Here is a 27,833-nt window from a genome sequence, read left to right as displayed (position 1 = left end):
TGTGTGTGTGTGTTATTAATGTGGTGGTATACATGTGTCTGTGCTTACAGATGTGTACACATAAAGGCCAGAGGTTGAAGTCAGGTATCCACCCCCCATCCCCAGTCTGGCTTCCCGAGACAGGGTTTCTCTGTGTAGCCCTGGCTGTCCTGGAACTCACTCTGTAGACCAGGCTGGCCTCAAACTCAGAGATCCACCTCCTAAGTGCTGGGGTTGAAGGTGTGCACCAACACACCCATCTCAGGTGTCTTTTCTCAGTTGCTCTCCACCTTTATTTTTTGATAGGATCTCTTAATAATTCTGAAGGTCACCATCTGGCTAAACTGGCTGGCCAATGAGCTTCACAGACCGCCTGCCCCCATCCCTAGGGCTGGGGTTACAGGTGCATGCCATTGTACCAGGCTTTGTGACACGGGCGCCGGAGATCCAAATGCAGGTCCTCATGCTTGCATGGTAGACACTCAACTGAGGCGTCTAGCTCTAACATCAGCTCTTTCAGCCCTGTGACGGGGAGCCAGACACCTGCTGGCAGGGCTTGAATGCAGCTCCACCACAGGCCAGCCCCGAGGTCCTGAGCCGGCAGGCAAGCCCAGCTGGCCCATTCTTGGTTTCCTCACTTGCAGAGTGGGAACTGTATGGTGACATCCGTCAGAGTGTTATGAGGCTTGGAGCCAGGTCTGAGAATGTGTCTGGGACACTGGCAGGTGTGGCCAGCTTTTTGACATTGCAGTTCAGCCATGTCACTGACAAAATTCATGTGTAAGAGCTACACTATTAAAAAAACACAAAATGATGATGGTGATAGTGTCGTTGTTGTTGTTGTTGTTGTTGTTGTTGTTATTGTTGTTGTTGTTGTTGTCATGGGCCAGCAAAGGTGCTTGCCCCCAAGCCTTAACTACCTGAGTTCAATCCCTGGGACCTATAAGATGAAAGGAGAGCACCAAGTCCTAAAGATTGTCCTTCGAGCTCCACCTGTGCACTGTTCCATGTGCATGACCACCCTCCCCAAATAAAATTGTTTTTAAAACTCGTGATGCTTTAAGTTTCTGATTTTGTGTTGGGTCTCATCCATAGCTAATCTGGGGCACAGACAGTTCACGGGCTGCAGACTGAACATGTCTTCTAGAGGGCCCTGTGAAAAATGTCCCCTGTCATCCAAGGAAAAGGTTACAACCTGTGTCCCTCTCTTGAACTCTGCTTGACATCTAGCCAGTGATGCCTGATGGCAAACCTCGGGGCTGGTCTATTTATGGCTGAGAGTTCCAGTGGTTTGAGGACACACATTAAGGAAGGGGACAGGTATCCCCGGGACAGCTGGGCCTCTGCACCTTTGTCATCAGCAAGACAAGATCATGTGACAGAGCAGACACTGCACAGATTTAGGAAACACCCATGTGTCTTGGAGCTGGGCTGGTGCCCTCTGACCATGCGCTGCCTCCTCCCACAGATCAGTGCTCTTCAGAAAGGCTACAGCCAGGTGCTGAGTCAGACCCTGGCAGAGCGCAACACGGAAATCGAATCCCTGAAGAATGAGGGCGAGAACTTAAAGAGAGACCATGCCATCACATCAGGTAAGTTCTTCAGGAGTCAGGATTAGGAGGCACCACCTTGCCACCCACCCCTGTGGCCCGAGCAGACATCACCAATCGATCACCACAAGTTGCTCCCCGAGCTTGGACAGAGCTTTAGAGTTCTCAGCAACCGTCAGGCCATACCATCAGTGACTGGGGAATCTTCCCCCAGAAGTACTCATCAACCACCTTTAGCACAGGCACTACCTCCATAGTCAATGTTCGAGTGAATGCCAGCTTAGCTAGCACCCGTCCCATCAGGGAGGACAAGGATGCTGAGTGGCCTGCGGTCCTGAGAACCATTTCCTTGAAGTGCTCTCGGCCCTGAGTGAAAACATTTTGCTGACTGATCAACTGAGGTAGTTCAAGGCTGAAGACTGTGGGAGGGGGACAGGCAATTCATGGGCCATCTTGCTAGCCACAGGTTACTTAGCCTGGATCCCTATGACAGGCAGACAGGTGAGAAAGCAGGTGTGTCTGAGGGACAGAGGAATCCTGTAAAGACAGTAGAATGGGGCAACATGGTAGTGAGGGGCTTCAGGAGTGTGGAGAAGGATATCACGTGTGTAAACAGGAGGCGCCCTGTAGGAACAGTGCTCTGCTAGCAGCAAGCACATGTGCAAAGGTCCTGGGGAAGGAATCAGCCAGCCCTGTTGAAGGAGCAACAGGTAAATGTGTCTCAGGGAAAGAGGAGTTGTGAGACAGATTGGTGGGTCAGGGGAGAAGACAGGGCCAGATCCTACGGGGGATTGTCTCCTATGTGTGCCGGAAGCCATTTTGGGATATTTGAAGCCGAGAACAATGTGTCTAGAGACCAGAAGAGGACAGAGGCCTTAGGGGAAAGGGACGAGTGTGGAGAATTCTGAAACAGAGGTCTGGGGAAGCAGCTCAGTCACTTACCACACAAGCGAGAAGACCAAGTTTGATCCCCAGAACTCGTGTAAAAAGTCAGTGTGCTGGTGCACACATATAGTCCCAGCACTGGGGAAGCGGAGGCTGGAGGATTCCTGGAGCTCACTGGCCAGCCACTCTGGATAGCCAACGTGCTCTGGGCTCTGTGAGAGACGCTATCTCAAAAACAAACAAACAAGAAACACCACCATGGTGGAGAGCGACTGAAGTCAGATATCAGTCCTGAGCCTGGCAACTCGCAGAAGGAGCATCTCTCCTCCCCAGGAAGTCTGTGTTAGCAACAGCCACACGCCATGGTCCCAGCCCCATTCCAGCCCCTGGGGTCCTTGGACCCAGCTCGTTCCTCGGTGCCGGGGGGTCTCCCCAGTGGCCGTCTGTGACAGCAGTGGCGGTAATCCTCACTGTGTCTTTGGTCTCTGTCCTGGCTTTGTTTAAAATAGGGATGGTGACATCTTTACAGAAAGACGTGTCAGCGCGCAACGAGCAAGTGCAGCAGCTGCAGGAGGAGGTAAATCGACTGAGGATTCAGAACAAGGAGAAGGAGTACCAGCTGGAAGCCCTGAGCTCCAGGGTGAGTCTCCTCAGGGCTCAGGAAGGGGACCAGTCATGTGACACGCCCCTCTTCGTTTCTCTTAGACCTTGACTTTGAACACAGCCTCCTTCCACATCGTGGGGTCCAGGGACATAAAGGGAAATCTTGAAGTGTCCTCCTAGAAAGACTAACATTGAGAGCCAAGTTCCCCATGGCTTTTCTTTTCTTTCTTAAGATATATTTTCTTTTGAATTATGTGTGTCTGTGCCTGAGTGTGTGCCTGTGAGTGTGGCACCTGTGGAGGCCAGAAGAGGGCGCAAGATCCCCTCGAATTGAAGTTAAGGTATTTATGAGCTGCCGTGTGGGTACTGGGACCTGAAATTGGGTCCCCTAGAAGAACAGCCGGTGTTCTTAAACACTGAGCTATCTCTCCACACATGCCCCCTCCCTGCAGTTTTTCAAAGAACAGTGAGACTCACGATCAAAATTAACACAATACAGAGTCTAACTCAGCAAACATGTCTATCATGTTCATATGATAACATAAGCCTATAATCCTAGCACTTGGGAAGCTGGGGCAGGAAAATCAAGAGTTCAAGGGCAGCCTGTGCTCTATGAGACTGTTTCCAAAAAATATTAGGAGGCTGGTGAGGTAAAGTACCTTCTCTGCAAGCATGAGGACCTGAGTTGCTGTGTTCACATAGCACCTGCAGGAAGCATGAGGACCTGAGTTGGTGTGTTCGCATAGCACCTGCAGGAAGCATGAGGACCTGAGTTGNTAGCACCTGCAGGAAGCATGAGGACCTGAGTTGGTGTGTTCGCATAGCACCTGCAGGAAGCATGAGGACCTGAGTTGGTGTGTTCGCATAGCACCCGCAGGAAGCAGAGAGCAGACAGGAAATGAGGCTGGGCTGTCAAATCCCAAAGCCCATCCCCAGTCACACACTTCCACTAGTGAGTTTCCACCTCCTGATGGTTCTATAACCTTTCAAAACAGCACCACCAGCTGGGGACCAAGTGTTCAAACACGTGCCAATGGGGACATTTCACAGTCAAACCATCACAGTAAAAAGATGGAAGGGAAGGAAGGTCCTTAAGCCTTCAGATTCACTGCTGGGATCCAGCCACTGGCTTTAGAGTGCACTCTGCTAGTTTCATTTCTGTTGCTGAGATAAAATATCCTGGACGACCCCACCCCCACCCCCCAAGAAGGATTTATTTGGCTATAGTCCATCTCTGAATGGCATCAAGGTAGGAACTTGAAGCATCCCATCCATAGTCAAGTGCAAAGAGAGAATAATCCCACAGATCCCTGCTTGCTTATCCTCTCTCACACTGCGCAAGACCACTTGCCTAGGGAATGGTGCCACCCACAGTGGACTGGGTCTTCTTACATCAATTAAGAATCACAACAATCTCCCCATCGATGAGCACAGAGGCCAACCTAATACAGATAACTCCTCACACTATATCCAGGTGATTCTAGGTTTTGTGGAGCTGACAGTTAAAACCAAACAGTACACGTTCTTAATTGGAAGCAAAGCACATCTCTTAATGAGGGTTGCATTTCCCTCCACACTGCTGCATGATCACATCCTATGAAGTAACACAGTGCGGCCCTTAGAGCCACTCAGGGTCCAAGTGGCAACACACACGTGTGCGCCTTCACCCAGCTCCTCAAAGATGAGTTTTTCTCATGATTCTTATTGCTGGCATCCGAAAAGGAATTTAGATCTGGGCTTGAGAGAGAGAGAGAGGCAGGAACCCAGAGCCCCAGAAGCATCCGTGTGCCTGTCAGACACCAGCTGTCGCCCTGCTGGAATGTGGGTGTGTGACTGGGGTGGAAGCAGCACAGAGAGCTCTCGGGGCCAGCTGGGGCCCTCCCCAGACACCCCCACACCACCAGCCTCGGTCTCTTTCTTTGCTGCCGTTTCTCTCCTCAGTGTTCAGTGATGAAAGAAGAGCTAAGAAGGGAAGAGGCTCAGAAGGATCGCAGGGAGGCTCAGGAGAAAGAGCTGAAGCTGTGCCGAAGTGTGAGTTCACTGCCCTCGCTGCCTCTGACCTTGATGAACTTGGTGGGACTCGCGGCCCTCCCCAAAGCACAAGGTTCTGGCTCTGCTGTTTGGAGGAAGCCGTGGGCCTCTTTCCAGGTTTCTCTGGCTAGTTGTCTCTGGTTTTCCCATGGGTTTCCCCTGGGGATGAGCAGGGACAATGACAGGAGGCCACACCTGCTGCTGTGATAGATGTTCACTCGGGTTCCCTGCCCCGATCTTTGCTTACATAAATCTAAATTCTACCGTTTAAATGTGGCCACAGGCAGTGTCCTGAACACAAATATCTCCTGTTTTTAACAACTGAGATTTCATAACACTGAGTAAAAAGATGAAAGAAAGAGAAAGGTTATTGTTTGCTGTAGAGAGAAGGTGGCCAGAAAAATATCTGTAAAGGGGCAAGAAGGATGGCTCAGCAATTAAGAATGCTCTTGTAGAAGACCTGAGTTCGGATCCCAGCACCCATGATGTGTGACTCACAACCACTGGTATGCAATTCCAGTTCTAGGGTATCTGAAGCCCCCTCTATGCTTGTGTGTGTGTGTGTGTGTATGTATGTATGTATGTATGCACACACACACACACACACACACACACTTAAAAATAAACATCTAAAAATTGCAATAAAAAATATGATCTTTATTTCAATATCCCAGTCCCTCTTGTCCCTAGGAAGCAGGCTGCTCTGAGTTTGATTGAGCGGCCCTGTCTCTGGCTTCTGAGGCCGGGACTACAGGCCATGCCCATCAGGTGCTTGCTTGGGTTCTGGGGATCCGAACTCCTGTCCTTGTGTTTTCACAGCAAACACTCAGCCACTGAGCCATTCTCCCAAACCCTTCAAACCCCTTCCGCTGATTGTTTTTTCAAAGAAATTAATTCTTTTCCTTTATCAAGCACATGAAATATATTAAGCAGGGATTGGGTGAGGAGAAATCTACTTTGCCTGCAAATGGAGAGCAAAGAAGGCGCTTAGCTGGCTGGGGTGGATCCTACTTGTATGAGCCCCAGGAATACGGGAGACCTGAGTAAAGGGGGAGGGCTTCCATTTAGGAGGTGACTTGTCATGCCTAGTGAACTTGAATTCTCTGTGGTTGCTTTTTTTTTTTTTTTTTTTTTTTTTAGCAAATGCAAGACATGGAGAAAGAAGTGAGGAAGCTCAGAGAGGAACTGAAGAAGAACTATACGGGTCAGAACAGCGTCTCCAAGACGCTACGAGAAAAGAACAAGGTGCGTGCTATAAGGAAGCTTGCTTTTGTCCATGACCAGCAGAGATAAGCTGGCCCATCCCATGTAGCATCCCGCTCCACCCACACAGCGCCCCCGTGTGGCCGATGCCGGTATCTGCCGCCCCTCACCCCCAAGCAAGATGCTCAGACTAAAAGGGTTCCCACTTTATCTCAGAGAGACTTGCCCCTACCTGCAGATCCTAGTGGGTTTGTGTTACTTTCCTGTCCTGGGAAATGTGGCATCCAGTTCAGAGGGTGGCAGCCACACAGGACTATCTAAATATGCTAAAAGCTAATAAAATAAAATTCAGGGCTGGGAAGATGGCTCCATGGGTGAAGTGCCCAGCTGCGCAAGCATGGGAATCTGAGTTTAGACCCCCAGAACCCATGTGAACTCCGTCTGTGATGGCACATAGCTGTAATTCCAGCACCGGGGTGGATGGGGATAAGCAGATACAGGGACCCTCTAACCAGCCAAGCTGGAAGAATGGATGGGCTCCAGGTTCAGAACAGTAAAAAGTCAAAATCCCACTATGGCTGTGGGAGGGGCACATGAAGTCCCACACCTAGCCATGGAGCTATCAGCAGTTGAGGGCTGCTGGGGAAAGAGTCAGTTTTCTTCAAGGATACAGTCCCTAAGAGGCTGTTGGTGCCCACTGACGACGGGCCCACAACCAGGCACATATCGGCAGCATTGAATGGACACACACACACACACACACACACACATTAAAAATAAAATTAACAGGGCTGGAGAGATGGCTTAGCGGTTAAGAGCACTGACGGCTCTTCCAGAGGTCATGAGTTCAAATCCCAATAACCACATGGTAGCTCACAACCATCTGTAATGGAGTTTGATACCCTCTTCTGGTACAGCTACAGTGTACTCATATATTAAATAAATAAATAAATAAATAAATAAATAACACATATTTAAAAAATAAATAGAATTAATATTTTAAAATGACAGTGGCCAGAAAAATTTAGAGATATGTTAAATCCTACTCGTAAAATTTGCCCAGGAAGGAATGCATCTAGATAAAAACTACCCCAAGACAATGAAAATGGAAATATCTGGGAATGTGCTGAGCCACTGGCTCAATGTATTTCATTCTGGAGAATATCTCTCAGTAGAAATAAATTGACTTTGATTTATCTCTTCATTAAAATCACCACAGTCATGGCAACAGAACCAAATTGCCTTCTGGGCTATACATTTTCCTCTAAATGAGGCTTTAGCTGCACCCCACAAGTTCTAGAATATTTTTATTTCTCAAAACCCAGTCTTTCTCCGTATCCATTATTAGTTCTTCTCTGACACGTGGCATATTTTGGAGTTATTTTTTAATATCTAAATATATGAGGATTTCTTGGCTGCCTTTTGGTTATTGGTTTTAGCTTGATTACATTGTACACAGAGATCTCTGGGTGTTTTAGGTTCCTGGTATCAACTGAGATTTTCTTGGTGGTCTGCTTGGTGGTCCACATGGTACACGCTTGTCATTCTGCAGAGGACACTGTTCTACATGTGTCTTTTAGGTCAACTTTGACCATTGTGATGGTTAGCTTTTAAGTGTCAATTGCCAGCTCCTAGGATAGCCAGAGATGAGAGCTTAGTTAGGAATTATCTGGGTCTAATTGGTCTAGGGGCTTATCTTGATCATTAATTAGTATGAGAAGAACCAGCCCACTGTGGGTAGTACCATTCCCTAGGTTAGTCCCCAAACTGTATAAAAAGAGGGAAAGCTGAGGCTAGAAAGATGACTCAGAGATAAAGAGTGCTGGTTTCTCTGTCAGAGGACCTGAGCTCAGTTCCTAGCATCCCTATCAGCTAGCTCACAGTCACCTGTGATTCTAGTCCTGGGATACCTAACACCTCTGTCCTCCAAGGAACCTGTGCTATTATGTACAGGCCCCCTAACACGCAACACAGCGCGCGCACGCACACACACACGTGCGTGCATGCACACACACGCACACACACGCACACGCACACACACGTGCGCGCACACACGCACATACACGCACACACATGTGTGCATGCACACACATGCACACACGCGCGCACACACACACGCACATGCACACACATACACACACATGTGTGTGCGCACACACACACACACATGCGCACACATGTGCGCGTGCACACACATGCGCACACATGTGCGCGTGCACACACATACGCGCACACACACACACACACACACACATTCTTTTAGAAAAAAACTTTTTAGAGTAGAGAAATCTAGCTTACTACCAATCCTCAGTGGGCAGTATGCATATATTTCTCTCTGTTTCTGACTGTGATGCGATGTGGCTCGATGCTTCAGTTCTTGCCTTGGCCTCCCCTCTGTAATCGACTATAACTTGGAAATTACGGCAGATAAACTCTCCTTACCCCGTGTTGTTGTCAGGGTATGATGTTAATTTTTAAACATTATTTTAGTGTTTGGGCATTTTGCCTATGTGTATATCTATGTACCGTGTGTGTACAGTACTCGGGGAGTTCAGAAGAAGGAGTTGGATCCCCCAGAACTGGAGTTAGAGATGATTATAAGCCTCCATGTGGGTTCTGGGAATTGAACCCCAGTCCTCTGCAAGAGCAGCCAGTGCTCTTAACCACTGAGCCATCTTTCCAAAGTGCTGGGATTAAAGGCATGTAACGCCACGCCAGGCCCACCTCATTGATAGTTTTCATTAGATATCCCCACACCTGAATTCCCTTGGAATTTTTTTCCCCTCGGCTCCTCATCTGGTAAGAATAGCATAAAAGCTATATTATGTCTTCCCAAAATCTGACGTCAATTTTTTTACTATTTTGTTTTGTTTTGTCTTCTTTTCTTTTCTTTTCTTTTCTTTTCTTTTCTTTTCTTTTCTTTTCTTTTCTTTTTTCAAGACAGAGTTTCTCTATGTAGCCCTGACTGTCCTAGAACCCACAGAGAGCTGCTTCTGCCTCCTAGGTGCTGGGATTAACTTGCCACTATCGCCTGGCAAGTTTTTTACTCTTTTGATATTCTTTTCACAGTTACTCTAAACATGCACTTTCATCTTATCAAAACACGGTGTCCATGGGTGATTTCACCCCACTCCCGGATGACACAGTGGTCACCAGCGTCAACCCCTTTAGCATCACTGGTATCACAGAGACTTATGTAATCACCAGGACCTACACCTCCCTCCACACTGACACCCCAGAGGCATCCCCAATGCTTTCGTACATTCAGTGTTCATGCCCACAGGAGCCGCGCCTTCCCTATGTCCCTGGGCATCCATCCAGGATCCTTCTTCGTCTACCTAAAATATATCTCTAAGGATTAAGTGTCTACTGATGGCAAAGTCTCTCGGGGGTGCAAGTGTGCATGCATGCATCTCTCTCTCTCTCTGTGTGTGTGTGTGTGTGTGTGTGTGTGTGTGTGTGTGTGTGTGTTACCCTCCTTTCTGGAACATACTTTAACTGTGCATGGATTTCTCCATTGACTGATTTCCTTTAGCACTCTGTAGACTTCCTATTGTTTTCCCCGACTGTAAGTCTGTTACATAATTACTCTTACTACACAGCGGTTATTGTGTAACCAGTCTCCCTTGCTATTTATTGAGAATTCCTTTCCCTTTGACTCGCAGCAACTGTGTAACAACCTTGCCGGAGGTGGGCTCCTTTTTTCCCCCCTAACTTCCTTTGCATTCCTGTGCGCTGCTTGCACCTCCCCCTTTATTTGTTTTATTTCTTTTTTTTCCCCATTAAGACTGGAGCCTGGGTTGTGAACGCAGAGAGAGGCCGCTGCAGGCCTGCGACCCAGGCAGTGACTGCAGTAGCTTGGTTTGTGGCCAGTTCTGCCCCTGATGATCAGGCCTGTTCCTGGCATTGTGACGATCATTTCTGTCTGTCTATTCTCTTAGCCCGCTGCTCTATGATCTGAAAGCTGTCATGTCCATTTGACAGACGAAGACATGAGGGTTGAGGGAGCAACTCAGGGCAGAAACCATATGCCCAGTGAGGGGTAAAAACCAAGCCGGAAGCCTCATTTATGGGACTCATCATTACAGCACTACCACTAGCCACATGTGACTATTGAAACTGAAATTAAATTCATTTTCAAATTCAATTCCTCCATATTCATATTTAAAAATAAAATGGTATTTTTAAATTCAATTGAAAAATCCACCTCCTCCACTGAGCCAGGATGTAAATTTAAAACCCAGTGTCCCTAAGCACTTGTCACATACATCCAGCCAGGGCCAGTCAGCAGGCAACCCAGACTTTGGCCATCTAGGCCTTATGGGAGGAAGCCAATTCAGACACTGTTGCTCAGGTCTGAGTGGGTCTCAGCGGTACTGTCAAGAATGTTCTAGAAGGAAAAAAATCTGAGGCAAGGAAACCAAAGGTCACCAGTGCCCAGGATGAGGTCATATACGGGGTAGGGACCCAATAAACCTCTGAGGGCTGAATCCACTCCTAAGCATCTCTTCGCTGTGGCAATGATGGAGGGACAGGGCAAGCAGGACACTTGAGGGCCAGGGTGGAGCTGGGGCTGGGGCTGAGGTTGGTTCTGAGGCTTTGGGCTGGGAAGCAGGGCGGAGAACACTAAGGGATACAGAGCAGGCCCAAGGCCAGACATTGAAGTCCCACCCTCCTTTGAGCTGGGAGGACCTTCACGGAGAGCAATAAAAACCAAAGCGGGCTTCTCAGGCAGTCTGCCAGTGAGAGGCTCTTCGCTGCCCCACAGCACTCTGGAGAAAGTGCTGAAGGGTTTGGGGTGTGTCTTTGTGGTGCACCCCTCCAGACCCCAACAAGAGGCCTGTGAGGCTGCTTCAGCATGAAGCCCCTTCCTTTAAAGGTGTACCCCTACCTCTAATACAGGCTAGAGCCATGGTCCCCAAGGAAGTGGGACAGACAAGTCAGGAAGAGGAAGGGACCGATGTGGGAGGGAGGAGGAGGGGTCGTGAGGAATGGGTGTGTTCTAAATACATTATAAACGTGTATGAACATGTCACTCAGAAGCCCATCCTGTCTAACATCTAATTTGGAAAAAGTAGTTGTGAATAGGGATGCAGTGCATCCAATGGCCAGCAGAGGGTAGAATTGAGCACTTTTGCGCTTACAGGGAGTGAATGAGTAGCCACGCCCCAGACCCCCATCCCTTTTGAATGTTTTCCGCAAGTTCCATCTCTTTCAAAGTCTTGCTTGGCTGACCTCCCTGAGTGGTCCCCACTGATGACATATTCAGGACAGTATTCCTAATAACAATATTTATGAGCCCCCCTGTGGACTTAGGGTATGAGAACAATGGAGAAAAGTTTATCTTGCAGTTTTACTTGTGACAGCTAACACTAACACACACGTAGAGCCGTTATAAAAGTCTCACCACGTCTCCAAACACCCTTAACCCCACTGCAACTCGAGGCAGTCTTAGAAACACTGCCCTCTCCCCCCACCCCCCAAAGACCGAGTCACAGACCAACAAAACAAGCCTCTGAAATCGCATGACCTATTAGGGACTGCCCTGGGATTCAGGCCTGGGGTAGGGCTAACTCAGCCGAGCCCAGGGAGTAAAGCCTGGTACTTGGCCCCAGGGGACAAAGCCTCATAAGCCAGCTTCCTCACCAGACTTACTTTTGTCCCCTGCCAGGTGGGCTGCCACTCCTGCATGTCCCTCTGGGACACACCCCCACCCCCAGGCCATTAAACCTCACAGAGGGCTCTCCCACAGCCCGACCTTCTCAAGGCCACATTAGCAGCAGCCAGCACATGCTTTGGTCATCCTTTCAGGTTGAAGAGAAGCTTCAGGAAGATTCCAGAAGGAAATTGCTTCAGCTGCAAGAAATGGGGAACAGAGAGAACCTCATTAAAATCAATTTGGAAAGGGCAGTAGGCCAGGTAGGAGCGTTCCACGGCCCCTCCTTTCTGAGTCTCCTACACCAGGCAGCCAATTCTGGGGTCAGGGTGGGGTGAGGTGGAGTGGGGTGTGATGCCTAAAGACTAGATGTCCCACTCATCAACAGTTGTGACGTCCTCACTCCAATAGTGTGCCGTGACTGTGACCCAAGACCCTGGCCAGGCAACCAACCCTACCCTGGGGCTGCCTGTCCCCCACCCCACTCCCTCTCCCCCCCCCGGAGAGTTCCCCCTATTGCTTTCAGTGTAGGCATTTTCCCTGGTCTTTCCTCCCCCAAGAGCCCCTCGCAGATTCTCAGTGGTCATAAGGAAATGCCTCTTTTTTAAATAAGTAAGCTCTGAGTGTCCAAAGTCCATGCTGGACAGAAATAATCCTGGGCACGGTGAGAGTCCTCGCCAGGCTGGGCAGGAAGGCCCTTTGCCCATCGCTCTGGCCCAAGATGGCCAACAGGCCTTCGACTGTGCAGGGCCCTGCTGTGAAAGATATAACATGCTGTAAGACTTTACCAAGGGCTAGCTAGGGGAGAGCCAATGAAAAGCCAGGCGCAGAGGCCTTAAAAGCTCTCTAGGACAGCGACTCTGGATTCTCCCTGGGAATCTCTGCTGACACCCCACCTGGTGATGCTCAGAACTTTGTGTTCCGAGATGTTCGGCTTCTGTGTCTGGGAAGAGCGTCTACTATGACCACTTCACAGGGTCTCAGAAGGGCTGTGAGTCACCTCAAAAATGCTAAAGACCATAATTCCATATTATCCTGCACCAAGTTCACACAATTTCTATTTCTGTGGTGACCCAAGCTGTAACCAGGTTGTGTAGGCAGGCTTGGTCCCCGCACTTGGGACATGGAGAGGTATACTCCATCAAGTGGTGCTGATCATTGGACAGCTGTTCAACTTGCCATCAAATAACACATCACAGCTGTAATTTCTCTAGGAGGTCCTCAGTCCCTTGTCCCCTCACACAGTCCCTGGGCTGCTCCCTCATCTCCATTGCTCTCTTATAGACTCCCCTCCCCAAATATACCCGGACTGCGAGCATGGTCTGTGCTCCTTGTCCAAGGGCCTTCATGTCAGCTCCAAGCCGGGTCACCTACAGGCTCATGGGACAGCTCCATGCCTAGATCCGGGGAAGGGAATCAGCCTTCCTCCTGCCTCCCGGCCTTCTGTCTCTTTACCTCAAGGCTAGGCCCAGCTGACATTATCAGCCCAGCCCACTGTCCCCAGCTCCCAGCACAGCATCTGAGAACCCGACATCCTTTCCCTCTCACTGTAAGCAGCCACCTTGCATGCAGGGCTTCCCCACCTAACCAACTTCTTGGCTAGCTTGACCCCTCCTCTGGCCATGAAACCAGAGGACAGTTTGGAGCTCCTGGCTTGAAAGCCACCTGTACTGTCATCACCTCTGCTTTCCCAGAGTCCTCAGTCCTATGGACCGTTCTGTGACTTTGAATGTCATCTGGTGGGTTCTCCAGGTCCCCTTGAGGATAGATGTTAGTCTTTAATGCCCACACTGTCCAGCAGATCACAGGCGCGGGCCTTGGGGTGCCATGGGAGTAAATTCCCAACCAGGCTTCTTAGCCTCTGCTTCCTGAGGGACTCTAGGGTGCCTTAGACTTGGGATCCTCTAAGCTTTACACACAGGGCCATCCCCTCCACCAAATGCGAAAAGCTCCAACCTGAGTTGCCCAGCACCCCCCCCCACGGAGTGCCCATTCCATGCCCACACCGTGCTGGCTCCAGAGACATAGAAATGAATCACAATGGACAGAAGCTTTGGGACAGCTGGTGCCCAAGGCACCTGGGAACACCCGTGTGCTTTCTCCTCTCCCTATCACCGATGCTGACAGCTCCAATGTCTATTTCAAAGTCTAGCAATTATGAAAAGGCACTTCTGGATCTAGACTTCCCATTGACTGACTGCAATGGCCTCTTTGGAGGGCCTTCGACAGGTGTGCTGGGACTGTGTGCCTGGGTCAGGTTGGACATTAAATACTTGAAGCTCTGTTCTGTATATGGCTCTTCACCCCAGTACATCATAACTGTGAATGACCATTCAGGCATGTGGCCTGAACCCAGAGGTGAAACCACCATTTCACCTTGCCTCTGTCTCGGTGACCCCCATTGACCAGTCACCTCCCCCCTCCCTGCTTTGTGCCACAGCTAGAGAACTTCAGAAACCAGGTCATCAAAGCCACTTTCGGAAAAACAAAGCCATTCCGCGACAAGCCCATCACAGACCAGCAGGTTAGTGTGGCTGGCTCTCTGGCCACGTGACTCCTTCGCTTCTGTCTCCCGGGGATCTGGATGCCAGACCCTGAGAGCATATGCTTGTTTTTGTTAGTGGCACATATTTCTCACACTGTTGCTACACCATAAAGATTTGTTTTGATTTTAGGGGATTTCCTGGCTTTTGAAGTGAAAGCTGGTTTAAAAAAAAATCCCTTGAAATGTTCCTTGTAGAAATCCAGTCCAGCCAGACAGGCTCATGGCTGGTCACCAGACACACACTGGTGCTCTGGGAGCAGAGGGGTGATCTGGCTTTTGGTTGATCCCTTCCAAAGGGGAAGCTAGACCATGGCAGTGTAGATAGTCCACACGATGCTTGCCTTGTTCTTTCCAGCCCTTTGTGGCCAAGAACGGGTAAGAAGTTTACAAGTGGGTGGGGGAACTGGAGAGCTGACTCAGTAAAGTGTTTGCCCTACCTGAGTTCAATCCCCAGAACACAAAACACAAAGGTCTATGTGCCATTACACGCTTGTAACCCCAGTGCTAGGGAGAGACAGACAAGCAGACCCCTGGGGCCCAGGGTTCTCCAGCCAGCCAGCCTTAGCCTACTTAGCAAGTTCTAGGCCATTGAGATGCCTTGTTACAGTAAAGCCAGGTGGATGGCACATGAGGAATGGTAGTCACAATGTCCCTCTGGCTTCCATATGCATGCATGCACACACACGCGCGCGCGCACACACACATACACACATGCATACTCCCACACATGTGCACCATGCCCATACACAGTACATACACACACACACACACACACACACACACACACACACACACACGCAGTGTTCACACACAGAAAAAGACACAGGCAGGCAGGTATAGGAAACCATGGCCTGTGAGCGCACACTTAGTGTCAAGAGTCATTGCTATAAGCGTGGAAGGTTCTGGAACAAATTCAGAGTGACAGTATAGACCCCAGCTCCTGGGCGATGCGTCCTGGTGACAGAGCGCATGTTCCCTCAGAGGCAGCACCTCAGGGCCTGCATCCCTACCCACCGAGCCAGGACTTGCGCTCCCACTTTGCAGTCCCTGCCTCGCAGAGCAGGCTGCCTTGAGACATCTTACTGTCTGTCCTCTGGCCAGCTGATAGAGAAGATCGTCCAGGTCACCGAGGACAACCTCAGCTTTCAGCAGAGGAAGTGGACCCTGCAAAGGGAGACTCATCTACACTCCAAGCAAGAGGAGGCCATCCACAGTGTGGAGAAGCTGAGGGTGCTGCTGGACAAATGCCAGGTAGCCTCTGGGAGGGATTTCCAGGCCGCTGGCTTGCCGCCCCCCACCCCCATCTGTGCAGCTGGGCGAGAAATTGTCTTCTTCCTGGGATAGATTGGGGAGAAAGATTCTCCTTTTTAAGATCCCACCTTTGACTCAAAATTGCCTCTGGGGAAAGAACCCATACAGACTTATTTCCTCTCTTAAACTCAAGATATAGCTCGGACTATAACACGCTTCCTACACAAGCAGGAGGTCCCGAGTTTGAATCCTTAGCACCCACATAAAAAGATGGGTACAGCACACACCTGTTACCCTAGTATTTGGGAAATCAGATGCAGAAAGATCACTGGCGGGGGGTGGGGTAGGGATTTGTGAGGCACTCAGTCTAGCCAAATAAGCTAGCTCTGGCATCAGTGAGAGACACTGTCAAAAATAAGCAAGGGCAGCGGAGGGGTGTGGCTCAGGCGCATGCGTGAAGCCCTGGGTTTGGTCTTCTGACGCAAGCCAGTGCGTGGGAGGTGGAGGTCCTGGGATCAGGGTCATCTTCAGCTAGGCTGAAGCCAGCCTGGGTTTCCTGAGACCTTATCTCAAACATGCCAAAACGTTTCTTAGCAAAGCAGAGAGTGACTGGGGAGGACCCCACATTGACGTCTGGCCTGCATGCACGCTGCCCCGCTGTCAGTCACATACCAGATAAGGTTGGATTTTGTTTGTGGTGGGCTCTTTGCTTCTGTACTGTTGCCCTTGTACACAGTGGGCAAGTTCTGCCCCACCAAACTTCATTCTCGCCCTCAGACATTCTTTTCTTGTCATTTTTCTGCCTGTTGTGTACGTCGTGCTGGGTATTGTAAGTTGCCTAGAGGTCACTTAAAGTGTACAGAAGGATGTGTGTAGGCTGTGTACAGATGCCACATCTCTTACGAAGGCAATTGAACTTCCTCAGAACTTGGCTTCAGTGCCTTGGAACTAATTAGTTCCCCACAGATAGAAAGAGATGACTGTACCAGCTCTGGGAAAGTCCCCAGCTCTGCATTTAAAAAATAAGAAAGGGAAACCACAGCTGGGGAGATGGCCCAGTCACTATAGTGGTTTCTGGGCAAGTGAGCAGACCTGAATTTGATCCCGCCTTTAAAATGTTGAGCATGATTGCGCATGCTCGTGATCCCAGCACTGGTGGAGGCAAACAGATCCATGGGGCTCACTGGGCAGCCTACTACCCAGGCAGAGACTCTGTCTCAAAAAACGAGGGAGGAGGGAGTGGTCCTGAGACCCCAGCCTCCACACCTGAACGTGCACACACATGCATGTACATCCCAACACACACGTGCGCGCATGCACACACACACACACACACAGTGACAGAGACACAAATAGACAGACAGATGGAGAGACAGAGAGAAAGGTGTGGGGGGTGCAGAGAGGAAGAGGGAGAAAATGGTTTTGCGCAAAATTCCCATTTTTTGCCCAGCCACGGAAGCTATTTCCAGCTACAGCCTTTCCCTGTAGAAGAGGGAAGATGAAGGTCCAGGGAGCCCCTGGTGCCCCAACCCTGAGCGTCAGAACGCAGCTGCTTCTGCTTTTTCTTGCAATCAGACAATGCTATTTAGGGAGTTTTGTGCAAGTGCTGACTCCCTTTCAAACAAGTCAGGAAACAGCACTTTCTGTCCAGCGCGTGCCTTGATTTCGACAGGAACCCTGACAACTAGAAGTAGCCAGATTTGGTTCTCACGTCAGACAGATCGGCGGTGGCGGTGGCAGCTCAGCGTTGCCCAGCCTAAAAAGGAGCTTCCTGTGTCTATCAACCGTCCCAACCAAGGGCTGGGGAGATGGCTCAGTCAGAAAGCTCACTGTGCAAGCACAAAGGCCCGAGTTCAGATCCCCAGAGCCCATGTCAAGTAGCCAGGCATGGCTGTAAGTGCCTGCAGCCCAGCATTGGGGAGCAAGGGCAGGCCATCCCAAGAACTCGGTGACTCACCAGCTGAGCAGAAATGGGGAGCTGTTGGTTTACTGGGAGACACTGTCTCAAGGCAGTAAGGTGAGAGTAACAGACAGAGACAGACAGACAGACAGACAGACAGACAGACAGACAGACAGACACACACACACACACACACACACACACACCTTTACCAAGGCCAGATTAAACTGGGAGAAAAGATAGGCTGCCAAAAAGACAGGAATGAAAGTGGGCCACACCAGGCGGTGATGGGCTGCTGTCCTGCTTCCTGGTCAGGCCCACCATCTCATCCCCCTCAGGCCAGCCTCGTCAGGGCCATTTATAGATGCTGGGTCCGACTGCTCACAGCCTGTCTGTCCCCAGGTTTGCATGAGGGATTCCTGCAGCAGCGTTGACCTGAAGAAGGAGGTGGAGCTCCTTCAGCACCTGCCGCTCAGCCCGCTCCTATCAGGACTTCAGAAGACGGTAGTGAACATCCTGAGAGTGTCCCTGTCCTGGCTGGAGGAAACAGAGCAGCTGCTCAGGGACCTCGACATCCAGCTCTCAGATTCGGACAGAGGTAACTGGGCCCTTTTCTCTCATCAAGTGTTTGGAATAACACCATGAATTCCCCTGACATAGGGTGTGTCGGTGAGGAAGGCTTTGCAGCATCAGGGCCGGCAAGATGGTATAGCAGGTAAAGCCCCATTCGCTGAGTTCATCCCTGCCAAGACCCAGATGATGGAAGGAGAGAACCAACTCCCAAAAGTGATTCTCTGATTGAGACGTACAAACATTCACACAAAATAAACATAAAATATCACTTAAAATGTTAAGTAGAGGGGGCTAGAGAGGTGGCTCGGCAGCCAAGAGCACTGGTTGCTCTTGCAGAGGACCCAGGTTCGATTCCCAGCATCCACATGGTGGCTTCCAGCCATCTGTAACTCTAGTCCCATGGAATCTTATGCTTCCTTCTGACCTCCACAGGCACCAGGCACACACATGGCGTGCAGGTTTACATTCAGGTACAACATTCATATGTGTAAAACTAAACAAACCAACAATATCTAAAGTAAAACCTTTGGAAGCATAGCCAGGTGTGGTGATCGCACCTTTAGTCCCAGCACTTTGGAGGCAGAGGCAGGCGGATCTCTGTGAGTCTGAGGCCAGCCTGGTCTGCATAGTGAGTTATCATTAAGTGTGACAGTGGCCACACTAGGATCAGGGTGGGGCTGGAAAAAGAAGATTCAAGTGTCCTTAGGACGTGGTAGAATTGAACATCATCAGCAAATGGCAGAAAGGCATCTACATGACTGTGGATTTCGGGGCATGCTGGATGCAACCCAGGTTCAAGGGAAAGGATACAAAGCTTGGGAGGCAGCTCCACCTGGACAGCTTGTCAAGAAGAGGCCAGCAATGCATCCCATTCAGTGAGCTCTGCCACATTGGGAGAGGTTCCTAAATGGCTGTGGGACGGATGGAAGACAGGAGTGAGTGAGAGAGGGGAGGGAGGAAGAAGAGGAGATGAGAGATAAAAAGGAAGGAAGATGGATGGCAGGTAGATAGGAAAGATGGGTAGATGGATAAGTGCATTGATGTAGATGATCAGATAAACAGATGATATGTAATACATATTATATATATAATGCAAGGATGAATGATATGTGAATAGTGCTAGGTAGGTGGATGGATGGTGGGTAAGTGGATTAATGTCAGGTGGGTGGATGGATGGTAGATAAAAATAGGCAAATGGATAGATAATGAATGGGATGAATGGGTGGGTCAGTGAGTCCATGAACAGATGGGTGGATGGATGGATGGATGGATGGATGGATGGATGGATGGATGGATGGATGAGTGGATAGAAGGATGGATGGACAGACAGACAGATGAATGGGAGGATGCATGGATAAGTAGGAAAATGGATGGGTGGAAGGAAGAAAGTAAGGATGGATGGATGGATGGATGGATGGATGGATGGATGGATGGTAGATTTATGGTGAATGAATAAAGCTGTATGAGTGGGTGCTATGTAGAAAGACAAGGCAGGGTGAGTGGAGAGAGCTCCCAGGGATACACTCAGAGTAGCACTAACATTTTGGAAATTGTGGCCAGTCCTTGAAAACTTGTTGTTTCAAGGGGCTTCTTAAATATGCCTTCATATAGCCAGGAATGAAACCAGAAAGACATTTGCCTTCCAGGGCTTCAGTCTCCCAGACAGGTTGTCTCCAAAGTGATCCAGAAGGCAGTCTAAAGTTCTTTAAAAAAAAAAAAAAAAGGAAAAGTAAGAATGAGCTTAATGTATCTAAGTGTGTACACAGAAATGAGGGATGAGGACGGGGTCTTGGGGTGAAGGAGCTGGCACGTTCCCACCCCCCAGCGGCTCCCCAGCCTTGTTTGCTTGTCCAGGCTGGAACCAATAAGAAGCTGATCCCAGTCGCTCCCTCTGTAATGGTTGCACCAAGCTGTGTGTACACTGTCCCCTCCTCACTCCCAAGACCATTTCTGTCATCGCTGTCTGTGTCTGTAAATGGAGCCATCTGTTACTGTAAAGAAATATGGATGTGAATTTAAGCTGTCAAGATGATAGTTCCAGAAAGGCTGGGACGGGCAGGCCTCGGGCCGCACTTCAGGCCCGCCGTTTTTCTCTCCTGGATTCGTTCCTGAGCTCTGAGCAGTACTACACTGGGCTCCGAAGAATCCTCCTCTGATCACACGCGGTGTGTATGTATGTCCACACGCGGTGTGTATGTATGTCCACATGCGATGTGTATGTATGTCCACACGCGATGTGTATGTATGTCCACATGCGGTGTGTATGTCCACACGCGGTGTGTATGTACAGGAAGATAGGCTGGGCAATTCTGGGTGCAGTCTTTCCGTGCTCCTTACCCCCAGCTTGGTGGTTGTGGAAAGATGATCAATCTGTGAATCTCTAGTGAGATGGGGCTGCTGGCCGTGTCCCACGATTACAATACCTTGGTTCTACGGAGCTGAGAGAAATAGACAAAGAGTAAGAAGAGGCGTAGTGTGGAAGAGGAGGTGGGCAGCAAAGGGATCTCTCTCTGCATAAGGAAATCCCAAAGGGCCAAAAGGAACAGGCAATCTAGAGTGCCCCCTATGTTCTCCACCCTGTGCCTGTTTCCAGCACAGAGACACCTGTACAAGGCAGAGAAGTGGGAGGAAGAAGTGGGGAAAAGGGAGGATGGTGTTGGTGATGATAGTGGTGATGGCAGTGGTGGGGGGTGGTGATGGAGAAGGTGGTGGAGGTGATGAAGTGATGGAGGAGGTGGTGGAGGAGATGGTGGAGGAGGTGATGGAGGGGTGATGGTGGAAGACATGGTTGGGGGAGAGGTGACGGTGAAGGTGAGGAAGGTGACTGTGATGACTTGAGTGAGAATGACCCCCACAGGCTCATACATTTGGTCACCAGGGAGTGGCACTATTTGAAAGGATTAGAAGAATTAAGAGATGTGGCCTTGTTAGAGAAAGTGTGTCACTGGGGCTGGTCTTTGAGGCTTCAAAAGTCCATGCCAAGCCCAGCGTGTGTGTGTGTGTGTGTGTGTGTGTGTGTGTGTGTGTGTGTGTGTGTGTCTGCCTATGGATCAGGATTTAACTCTCAGCTACTGTTCAGCACCTGCCCGTGTGCTTCACCATGCTCGTTGCCATGATGATAACAGACAGAACCTCTGACACTGTAGGCCAGCCCCGCTTACATGTTTTCTTTGTTAAGTGCTGCCTCGGCCGTGGTGTCTCCTCACAGCAGTAGAGCAGTATCTGAGGCCGTGATGCTGGTGGTGATGCTGGTGGTGGCGATCATGATGATGGTGATGGCAGCAGTGACAATGTCGATAGTGTGTCAGTCTGTGTACCGGATGCTATCCACGGAGATCTCTGGCCAGGCCAGGTGGGAGGGTTCAAGTGGGAAGGGCACAGCAGGGAGGGGGAATTGCCTCTGCCTCTGTCACGACTGCTCTGCTGCTGCTGCTGCTGCTGCTGCTGATGATGATGATGATGATGATGATGATTGATGATGTTGCTGTTGCTCCGATGCTACACTGGCTGCACTGAGCTGAGCCGGGCTGAGCTGGCAGAGGGCTGGCTAGCCAGTGAGGGAAGATGGCAGAAGCCTTGGGAGAGCATTCTCTTCCCAGGAAGTGTTACAGCTCTTCTGACAGATGCTCTCAGACAATGGAGGAGTTCTCACACCTTTATTCCTTCTGGATAGGATCTTATATACAGTTTCGGGGTGGGGTGGGGTCTGACAGCAGGTGCTTCCTATTGGCTTGGCCTGAGATGCGTCGTCTACATGTAGTGGGGCTTGGGGCACTGCCCCTACATGACTGATGGACATAAATCTGTCTATGGAGGGGGGTTGTGGCTATGTGACAGGGGCCTGGTACCAGGAGTAGGCAGAGCTCCTACCGTCCCTTCAGGGTCCCTGGGGCTCCTAGCCTCAGCTCAGCCTTGCCAGGCTTCCTCTCACGGTCCGCTGCCCCACAATGGTGCAGATAGCAGTCATCTTCAAGCACTTGGCTTTGACACACCATGCTCAGCATCTCCTTGTGTTATCCCTGCTCACCCTCACAACAGCTCTCTGAGGCACTGAGACCAGGGAGGGTCAACATCTGCTCGCTGTGTCCCTTAACACCTAAGAGCCTGCATCGTCACAGTTTGGGGAAACAGCAGGAATTGTGGGTCATCTGACACTTCTGGGGACTTGCCCCTGTGTTGAGAGCTTTACTCCTGGGTACTCAGCACTGTGCTGTTTCACTGTTGGGTACTTAGCACTGTGTTAAGTATTTCTCTGCTGGGTACTTAGCACTGTGCTGTTTCTCTGTTGGGTACTTAGCACTGTGCTAAGTGTTTCACTGCTGGATACTTAGCACCGTGCTAAGTGTTTCACTGCTGGATACTTAGCACTGTGCTAAGTATTTCTCTGCTGGGTACTTAGCACAGTGCTAAGTACTTCTCTGCTAGGTACTTAAGCACTGTGCTAAGTACTTCTCTGCTGGGTACTTAAGCACTGTGCTAAGTGTTTCACCACTGGATACTTAGCATTGTGATGTGTTCCACTCCTGGAGATTAAGTGCTTGCTAGGTGTTTTCTGAGCCGTGTGCTTTTGTACCCTCCCACCAGCTCAGTGAGGCAGGTGTTAATGATGGCTGTATTTTCACTAAAGTTAAAACTGCCCTGCTGTCTCATAACCCTGTGAGGCCAGTGTAGTTTCAGTCATGGCCCTCAGAAGGCCCAGCAGGGCACCAGGCCGTGCCCACATCCTAGAGAACCCAGGGCTAGACAGACCTACACTGTCATTCATGGCATCACTGTAACACAGCGGCCAAGTCTGGACAGCTGGACAGAAACATGAGAAGAACCTGTATAGCTCATGCTTCTGGAAGTCCAAGAGCATGGTGCAGTGCCTAGAGAGGCCTTCCTGCTGTGTCAGAGTAGCAGAGGGGGCCACACAACCAGATAGAGCCAGCTGCCAACATCTGCTCACTAGGGTCTACCATTGTACAAAGCCGCAGTGCCCACTGGGAGCTACATTTCCAAAGACTGTGGCATACAAGACTCTGGAGATTACGTTTCGAACTGCATCTGGCTGAGGACAAAGGCCCACTGCGACTCTCTTTTGACTCTTATGCATTTGAGCTTTGGACCCCAGGGTCGGGACTCCAGACCAGCACTTCCTGTGGGCAGGTTCCTTGACAGTGCTGCACCTCTGTTTACCCATCTGTAAAATGGTCAGGAAACCTCATGGGTAGGTATAAGGAGTGCATGACCTGCCTGGCCCATAGCGAGCCTTTGATAGCAAGGAGATCCTCTCATCAGCAACCTCAGACATTTGGGGACATGATGTGGGTGGCCACCCACGTGCCTGGGCAGGGCAGCCTGGCTTACACCAGAGAGGCTTTATCTAGGCCCTGCCACTAGGCAGTGGAGTAGCACTTAGTAGGACCCAAAGAGAAAGAGCCTTTTCAAAGCTGTCTTAGAGGCATGGTCTTGTGTCCCTCTCTGCCCCAAGTCCCTGTGGCCTCAGAGTCCCGCTCCTAACCACCATGCTCCCTGCCTCCCTGTACCACAGCGTCCCAAGAGAGAAAAGTCACACAGCGAGCATGTGTGTAAGTCCCGAGATAAACCCAGAGCAGTCAGGTCACCTAACATGGGAGAGACTTAAAGTCTTGCTGCTCTGCTTCTAGGTAGCACCGAGTCGCATCTGATTGGCAAAGGGAGTACCGGGAAGACAGGAAGCATCAGAAGGGAGACCCTTGGAAGTCAGCAGCCCTGACTCCATCTCTCAGGCTCCCTTGATAAGGGGGGGGGGGTGGATGTCACTTAGAGCTCTCTCTGCAAATGCACTTGTCTGTGTCCGTTTCTGCAACCGTGGAGAATCCCCACTTCAACAAGAGCTGAGCTGTGCCGTAGCTTTAAGTGGGACAAAGAAAAGAAGAGAAAAAAAAAACCTCTCCACGTTGCCTCCACCATCTTCATCCTTATGGCTGCCACTGTGAGCGGTCAGTTGACTCCATTGATCCCCTGCCTCCGTTGTCACAATATTTTCAGAATCAATGGATCCCTGGCCAAGGAACAAGCCGAATCCTCTCGCTCCCCCATAGATATGCACTGAAAACCGGTAACAGGTCAGGTCAGGCCTCCAGGAGAAGATGCTCAGAGGAGACCAGACAGGGCCTGGAGGGTTCACAGCGGCAAGACCGTCGTGCCAAATGCCAGGGTTCCAACCCACTCTATCAGCCACAGCTTGAAGTTTTTATGGCTGGAGATTCAGGCTCAGCTGGAACTGTAATTTGCTCATTTATCCTATTTGAGCGAGCTGGTTGGTTCAGCAATAAGTATGTAGAACCTTGGAGGGAAAAAGAAAAGAAAAAAAAGGGAGCGGGGAGGGAGGGAGGGAGGGAGGGAGGAAGGAAGGAAGGAAGGAAGGAAGGAAGGAAGGAATGAAGGAAGGAAGGAAGGAAAGAGAGAAGGAGAGGAAAGAAGGAGAGGAGAGGAGGGAAGGAGAGAAGGAGAGGAGAGAAGGAGAGAAAAGATAAAAGCAGCCAAGAACAAAATGCTGCAGGTGGATCTCTGAGTTAGAGGCCAGCCAGGGCTGCATAATGAGACTCTCCCTGTCTAAAGGAAAAAGAAGGAGAAAGAAAAGAATCAAGTTGCAAAACAATATGCAAACCATGTTCCTGCTTTCTTTCTTTCTTTCTTTCTTTCTTTCTTTCTTTCTTTCTTTCTTTCTTAAAGAAAAATGTCAGTAGCTGATCAAAAGAAAACTCTGGAGGCACGCACAAAATTATGGACTGTCATGGCAACGGGGTGGGTCGCAGAGACCTTCGCTTTCATGCAGCTGTGTGACAGCTTCGTGATTGTTCTTGTTTTGTGAGACAGAGTCTCGTGTGACTCAGGCTGGCTTCGACCTTGATATGCAGCTGAGGGTGACCTTGGATCCTCTGAGGATGACCCTAGATCCTCTTGTCTCTTCCTCCCAAACTGGGACTCCAGGTGTGCATTACCAAATCCAGTTTATACTGGCGCTGGATAAACCCAGGGTCTCATACATGCTAGACAGCATTCTACCCAATGAGATACATCTCCAGCCTCAGCAACTATTGCATGCTGTCCCACTGTGTGGAACTGAAGATGGAGCTATGAGTTCTTCTCATGTTTGCAATCAACACTTAAAAGCGTTTGTAACTGAAAACACAATGAAATCTAGCTCTTCTTGCCAAAGGCAAAATACCAATGTGATCACACTTCACCACAATTAGGGTTCCATTGTCGTGAAGAGATACCATGACCAGACCACAGCAACTCTTATAAAGGAAAATATTGAAGTGGGGCCAGCTTACTGGTTCAGCGGTTTTAGTCCATTATCATGGCAGGAAACATGGCAGAATGCAGACAGACACGGGACTAGAGGAGCCAAGAGTGTTACTTCTTGATCCAATAGCAGCATAAGGAGACTGTGTGCCACACTGGGCATAGCTTGAGCATAGGAGACCTCAAAGCCTGCCCCCACTGTGACACACTTCCTCCAAGAATGCCACACCCACCCCAACAAGGCCACACCTCCTAATCCTGCCCCTCCCTATGGGCCAAACATTCAAACACAGGAATCTATGGGGGCCATCCCGAGTCAGACCAGCACGCCATCTGATCTGAGACACAGTCTGGCATTTTTCCCCACGTCACCTTCGTCTCTTCCCCTCTTCCTTTGGTCCTCTGTAGACCCCACTCATGATTTGGCCCTTCTCTTTGGCCCCTGGGTCACAGGTGGTGGCTGAGATCCTAGACTGGCCCTGTCCTCAGAAAGTGTCCAGCTCCTCTTTGACCAGCTCCCCTTGTGGTCCTTCCAGTTGTTCAGATCCCAGGAATCTCAAAGCTGGCCGTTGTCCCTCACCCTTTCCCTCAGGCCGGCTTCGGCAGCCTAGCTCACATCAGCCTTGACTGCCTAGGCATCCCTTTGGCTACATCAAACCTCTAAGTCAGAGCAGGAGTCTCTAACACCTCAAGGGTACCCGGCCATGTCTAGAGTTCCTTTTGCTCTTACAGTGGACTGAACTCTGCAGAAGAGCCGAGAACTAAGTCAGGGCCCATGAGCTGGAGACAGCGTCTAGCTCAGGACTGGGGGACAGGTGAGCTCTAGCTTGTCCCAGCAGTGATTGTCCTTAGCTTGGTGGAGGTTGTGGCTGGGAGCACAGAGAGGCCTTCTATGGGAGAATTAAGCTGTGGACTTGTAGTCGAATGCCTTCTCCATGGCTCCCCACGGCAGATCTTAATGAAAGAGACTGTCCATGGCTCTAAACAGTTTATTGGTTGTTCATGGTAGAAAATGGATGCATAATATACCATACCCACTTCCCAGGGTAGACCATAAATAGCTTTTGCAGGGAGGAATGTCTGGGAAGGGAAGTTTATTGGCTAAGCCCTCTGGGTCTCTAGGTATATCATTAGCATGGAGAACTCTGTTTTGGGCCTACATGACCATAGGACACATTTCTTTTATGTGAGAAGCATGGCACGTGTTTCAGGCCAGGAGTCTGGCAGGAAATGGGGAGTCGCCTAAATCTCAGGTGTGTGCCCACTGAGTCTCCAGGTCTCGACCTGCTCTACGTTACCAAACTTCCTGGCATGACTCTATTGTCCAACAATACCTCTGGCCATGGAACCTTCTAAACATCCTGTAGGGCAGGGGTTCTCAACAGGTGGGCCACAACCCCTTTCAGGGCGGGGCATATCAGATATCCTACATAGCACATGTTTACTTATGTTTCAAAACCGTAGCCAAACTACAGTTAAAAAGTTTTTTTTTTGGGGGGGGGGGGGTCATGACAACACAAGGAACTGTATTAAAGGGTCGCAGCATTGGGGAAGTTGAGAGCCACCACTCTAGGACATAAGACAGCCTCCCTAGCAAGGAAGGGGCCGGCCCACCACGCCAGTAACTGGATAGTAAAGACATCTTGTCAGCTCCTTCCTCTCTGGCCAGCCCAGCTTTTGTTCTGTAAACCGGGAAGCCACTGGGCTCAAAGCTCATTTATCAGTTGGTGCAATGACAGGATGTTACTGTGGTGAGACGTTCATCAATTCCATAGCAGCAGGCACATGGGGGATGGAGGGTGGACTCTCTACATTTCAGAGACGTTCAAATCAGGACTGTACATCTGAGGTCCCCCACCCCAGACCTGTCAGAAACGATCTTCAGGTCTTTAGCCTCCCATTCAGGTCCACCAGAGCTCCACCCCTCCACCCCCAGCTGTCCAGGGATGCTCCACCCCTCCCTAGGCCCCACAGTTCTTCTTCCTCTTGTCTTTTTGGCGTATGCTGTTCTAACAAGTCACCAAGGGGGTCTCTCTCTCTTACTATACCAGAGGCCAACAATGTAGGCCAGTCTCACGGGACCGAGCCAGGGAGCCACTGGGACGTTGCCTGGTGCAGGTTCCGAGGGTGCCCACCTCCTCCCTTGCCTTTTAAGCTTCTAAAACTTCATTTCTTCATTCATAGTCCCTTCTTCTGTCTTCGTTCCCATTTTTTCCAGTATGAGGGCTGGAACCTAGGGCCTTATACAGACACTGCCACTAAGCTACATCCCCAGGTCCCCTTTTACTTGTGATTATTTCTTCTTCTTCTTCTTCTTCTTCTTCTTCTTCTTCTTCTTCTTCTTCTTCTTCTTCTTCTTCTTCTTCTTCTTCTTCTTCTTCT

General features: G+C 50.1%; 1 protein-coding gene across 1 annotated transcript in view; it reads left to right on the top strand.

Annotated features, from left to right (window-relative positions):
* Fhad1 (forkhead associated phosphopeptide binding domain 1) overlaps positions 1 to 27,833 on the top strand; it is a 116,722-nt gene that overhangs the window by 36,678 nt on the left and 52,211 nt on the right. Inside the window, exons 6-13 of the mRNA XM_021200663.1 lie at positions 1,448 to 1,571; positions 2,924 to 3,054; positions 4,959 to 5,048; positions 6,189 to 6,293; positions 12,063 to 12,170; positions 14,348 to 14,431; positions 15,554 to 15,703; positions 18,006 to 18,201. Of these exons, the coding sequence (XP_021056322.1) occupies positions 1,448 to 1,571; positions 2,924 to 3,054; positions 4,959 to 5,048; positions 6,189 to 6,293; positions 12,063 to 12,170; positions 14,348 to 14,431; positions 15,554 to 15,703; positions 18,006 to 18,201 (988 nt within the window). The remainder of the gene's footprint in view (positions 1 to 1,447; positions 1,572 to 2,923; positions 3,055 to 4,958; positions 5,049 to 6,188; positions 6,294 to 12,062; positions 12,171 to 14,347; positions 14,432 to 15,553; positions 15,704 to 18,005; positions 18,202 to 27,833) is intronic.

Source organism: Mus pahari, chromosome 6 (assembly GCF_900095145.1).
Source record: "Mus pahari chromosome 6, PAHARI_EIJ_v1.1, whole genome shotgun sequence".
Lineage (NCBI taxonomy): Eukaryota > Metazoa > Chordata > Mammalia > Rodentia > Muridae > Mus > Mus pahari.
Note: the sequence above shows the minus strand (reverse complement) of the source record. Positions and strands in the feature narration are given on the sequence as shown.